This window comes from Fusarium odoratissimum (genome assembly GCF_000260195.1).
Source record: "Fusarium odoratissimum NRRL 54006 unplaced genomic scaffold supercont1.134, whole genome shotgun sequence".
NCBI lineage: Eukaryota > Fungi > Ascomycota > Sordariomycetes > Hypocreales > Nectriaceae > Fusarium > Fusarium odoratissimum.
Window position 1 is genome coordinate 5,681 of NW_022158824.1, and position 4,498 is coordinate 10,178.

At 47.7% G+C, this 4,498-nt stretch overlaps 2 protein-coding genes across 2 annotated transcripts; one reads left to right on the forward strand and one right to left on the reverse strand.

Annotated features, from left to right (window-relative positions):
• Positions 1-1,171: 1,171 nt before the first annotated feature.
• On the reverse strand, positions 1,172-2,285 carry FOIG_16719 (uncharacterized protein; the record flags this gene model as incomplete). The annotated part of the gene is made up of 2 exons (XM_031218194.1): positions 1,172-1,899; positions 1,952-2,285. 2 exons carry the CDS (start codon positions 2,283-2,285, stop codon positions 1,172-1,174), a joined length of 1,062 nt encoding a protein of 353 aa, XP_031052091.1.
• A 769-nt stretch (positions 2,286-3,054) lies between these two features.
• Positions 3,055-3,967, forward strand: FOIG_16720 (uncharacterized protein; the record flags this gene model as incomplete). The annotated part of the gene is made up of 2 exons (XM_031218195.1): positions 3,055-3,903; positions 3,950-3,967. 2 exons carry the CDS (start codon positions 3,055-3,057, stop codon positions 3,965-3,967), a joined length of 867 nt encoding a protein of 288 aa, XP_031052092.1.
• Positions 3,968-4,498: the final 531 nt, after the last annotated feature.

Sequence of the window (4,498 nt, forward strand, 5' to 3'; positions counted from 1 at the left end):
TCAGAGCAGGCAGAGTCAGTAATAGATAGTTCCAGTTGCATTATCATCAGTCTCGACGGCGCGGACAATATAGTGCCGGCAGCGTCATCAGCAGCACCACCGGCACAGACAAGGATAATGCCGATATTAAGGTATGATGATCCTCGGGCTATCTATCAGAGATATGTTGCTGCTCGAGATGCTTGGTATAAGGTGCAGCCTCGTGGCAGTATTAAAACTAACCAGCAGTATCGGAGGGCGCTAGGTCTACCTCTGCGGTACGATAAATCTAGCTATTAATGGTGTCTCGATTGGAAGCAGATGGGTAAGCGCTGCGATACTCCAAACGGCTCCAGAGATTGGACTAAAGAGGAGATGATGGCCTATCTAGATTGGAGCAAAGCGGAAGATGACTGCGTCGAGGCTTAGGTAGCTGCGGAGATAGAACGCAGCCCTTTTTCCGGTAGAAGAGGTATGTATGATATCTGGGAGGCGGCAGCGGTAGATAGTGAGGCCTAGCAGGCCATCCATTCCGGTAGATAATTAAGAATTCATAACCGTTTAGGATCATAGTATTCTAAAAAGTAAAAACTGCATTAGAACGCAGAATTTCGACAGCGGAGTTTGGGCCAAATTGAGGGCTGACATAATCCGCACGCCTACGCGTTCAGGAGTGGAGGCGCGCCTAGGCGTGTCCCTATGGGGCCCCTAATAAAAGTTAAAGTTAATTCTCTGGTCTAGGATTTGGATCCTATATATAAGGCCTTGTCTCATGCAACTAACCTCAGGGAGCTCTCTATTTATAATAGTAAGGCGAAATTCCTCAATTTAGACATCATTTTAGAAGTAACAGGAGTTGATTCTGAATTAGAATATTTAAGGCTTAGTGAGTTTGAAATCTCCGGAGAACAACTATAGGCAGCTCTCATCGACGTAGAACCTTACATTAAGAACATAAATCTACAGAGAATGATATTCGCCGATGAATTCACTTCTTTTATTAGTTATATCTTAATTTTGTCTTTAGGTAAAGTTTTCCTTAAAGATATCAGAAACATATCTACTGTCTACAAGATGAGAACTCAGAAGTGAAATCAGGTAGTCTATCTAGCGATGGCGTCCCAATTTGTAACCGGGAAGCAAATGTGAGATGCCAACAATTTCGGTCCATAAAGGGGCTGTTTCCCATTGATTATACTGCGCCAACACCAGTAGTATCAGGAATATGATATATGTACTTGAAGGCGCTGGCCTTCCCATCTTTGAGGTCCTGAAGGCCGCTCTCAAGTCCATATAAACCTCCCGGTACTCTTTGGTACGGGTGACCTGAAAACCAACCCTCTTGCAGCCCACGCCCAATCAACCTGTAGAGCATGAAACCAAAGTCCTTCACTCCAGTCTTTATACCTGCTTTACCTTCAACACTCTCCGGATCAACAGCTCGGTGTACAAGTCCGACCATGGCCTGAGATAAGTTCACCGAAGCGGGGATTTGTTCCCGTTGACTGGGCGGTAAGACTAGAGTCAGATTCCCGTTCGGCTCCAGAACTTCAACAATGTTCTGGTAACTTCCTTTTTCGCTCACAGCATCGAATGCATACTCTAGCTTCTTCCCTCCCAGGGCTTTCTTCAGGCGCTCCACCAACTTCGCATCGCCTGCTCTGTAGTCGATTATCTTGTCACCCTTCGTGCGGTCGATGATAGTCTCGACATAAGCAGCTCCAGCCCCAGCGACACTTATGATGGGATGGATATTGGCCAGAGAGGCTAACTTTATAGCGAAGGCGCCGACAGCTGTCGATCCACCGTAGATAAGCAAAGGGGAAGGGGTCATTGTGGGTTCCCATGGCGTTGGCAATCGCAGTCGATAATAAAGGGCGTGTGCGGCTGTCATCACAGCCAGAGGTATGGTGGAAGCTTCTGCTTTGAGTAAGCCAATGTTAATAATTCGCGTATTGAAGCTATAATTCACCTTCAAAGCTGGTCTTCTTTGGGATGGGAAAAGTAGTATGGCTCCATGCGACTGCGTACTCGGCGAAACCGCCGTGAGCTTCTTTCATTTGATGGAAAGCTGCGACCCTATCTCCAAGTTTGAACTCATAAACATTAGAGCCGACAGCGTGAATAGTTCCAGCAACGTCATCACCGCTGTTATGAGCCTGGCCTCCCCATTTAGGCAATTTCCAGTCTTTGGGATTGGAACCGGAATAGATCACTTTGATGACAACTTGGTCCGGCCCTGGAGATGGGATAGGAGACTCGGTAATCTCTACCTTACCGTCTGGGTGAACGATTGCCTCCTTCATTTTCGGTGATTGTGTATATGCGATGGTGGATGTAAGATGTCGACTAGTACAGTGCACGCGAATGCTGTTCTGGGCAACGTACTTCAGGTTTTTTGTTGTTGAGAGTAAGATACGTCAGCAAATTTGCAGTGCGAATTTGGAGGATAAATTTGTCAGAAAAGGAGGGGAGGAAGTCGTTAGAGATATCGCAGTTGATTTGTAAGGGTTTGAAAACTGTATGGCAGTAGTCGTTGTCTAATTGTCAGCCCGTTGCTGCATCTCGGCGGATATCAAGACTTCAGCTTCGGATCGGAATTAGTTCGGAAGAGTGGGGCGCTGAAGGAGTAGTTTCACGGGCCCCGAAGCATGAAAAACTCGGAAGCGTTAAAATTCTAATAGTCGGAACGGAACTTAGCTTAGTCAGTATTAGGTTCTGAGCTACACGAATCAGTACTTGCAACGGAATAATTTCACAGTTCCGAGTTTTTCACACTTGTGGCCTATTTCGAGGCTGAAGACTCGGACACCAGAAACGCTCGTTTTTGTTTGGTGGTATCATCAGCTATTCATGGTAGCCGTTCCGGTGCATCTCAATGCAGTCGATGAATGATAGTGGGACTCCATCTCCCGGAATGAGCAGAAATATTTCCCTCGCGGACGGTGCCCGCGCGAAGCGCCAGAAGATAAGCGTTGCTTGCAACCCGTGCAGAACGCGGAAAGTGAAATGCGATGGGTTGAGACCGAGTGAGTATTGTATCCTCTGCTGTAACACGACCCGGCATGCTGACAGATGGCTCTCCTAGTCTGTGGCGTCTGTCTAAAGCGGAAAGATAGGGGACTCTCCTGCTCATACAGTGTCCCGAGCCCACCGAGATCTGACGGTAGGCCTCGCTTGAGCACAGCGTCTGAGCAGCAAGCTGGACACGAGGACTTGGACCGAAGTCCCATTGAACGAATCCGCATACCAATCGCTCCTGCACAACTAGAGCTGAACGTCGATTTGGCGAAAGGGACAAGTCGACCGCCTCTGGCAACACAAGTTCCTTTGGCCGTCGACTCAATGACCGGTGCTACTGGCTCAGATAACCACGTCTCCTTTGGAAGTAGCAGTGCCAGCTCATTTATGATGCAAATCAAGGCTGCCATCGACAGGGAGTTTCAGGTTCTAAGCCATCGACAGTCGCAGCCCGAGTTCAGCGAAATTTCTATACTTACACACTCGCTATGGAGCCAAAGTGAAGGAAACAATGAGCGACGACTACAATACGTACTGCCGTCTCGAAAGATTGCAGATGAACTCACTGCTACCTATTGGGATGTCGTGCATCCGCTATTCCCCTTCTTGGATCGTGCGAAATTCGAAAAGTCGTACCAGTCAGTGTGGACTGGCGAGGTTTCAAACAGAGACGAGCGCATCCTTATATCCACTATCAATGCGGTGTTTGCCTTGGGTTGTCAGTTGACTGATACCATTGCACCTGAACAAAGAGCAGCGACTTCGATGGTCTACTTCAAACGAGCTGAGGAGGTTCTTGGTCTGGACTTTCAAGCCACGGGCTCTATAGAATTGGTTCAGTGTCTTCTACTCATGGGCCAATACCTTCAAAGTACTAATGCTCCATACCAATGCTGGATGATTGTAGGTAATGCAATCCGTATCGCGCAGGGACTTGGACTTCACTTAGCTCACCATAGGTCCCTAATCCTATCAGCAGAAGAGGTAGAAGTAGCCAAAAGGAATTGGCATGGCTGTGTTCTAATGGATAGGTAAGGTTGGAGTGTTATCATCCATCTTGCCATTGATCTTGACAGCTCCTAGGGTCCTCTCTATGACATTTGGCCGCCCCGTTACGATATCGAAGACACTAGCAGCTTCTGTACCTTTACCTTTAGCGATAGGTAATGATGTAGGGGGCCATTCTCATGTGTCTGTCAATGAGCTTAGCCACGCTACCTCCGGAACTGTCTTCTTCGTCAAGACTTTAGAGCTCTTCGATATCGTCAACGATATTTTAGCTGCCCTCTATACGTCCCATGGCAATATGTGTAACGGGGATGAATTGGGTCTATCGTCAGGTACCCGGGTGGCCCCAAACCTAGCAACTGTATTTGGCCTTGACGATGCATTAATGGCTTGGCCTCGAAGTCTTCCTCCGCATCTTCGCATCTCTTCGGATAGGTCATCTGAAAGCACGATATCTCGACGACAAGCTATACTCTGTAGGACTAGGTAT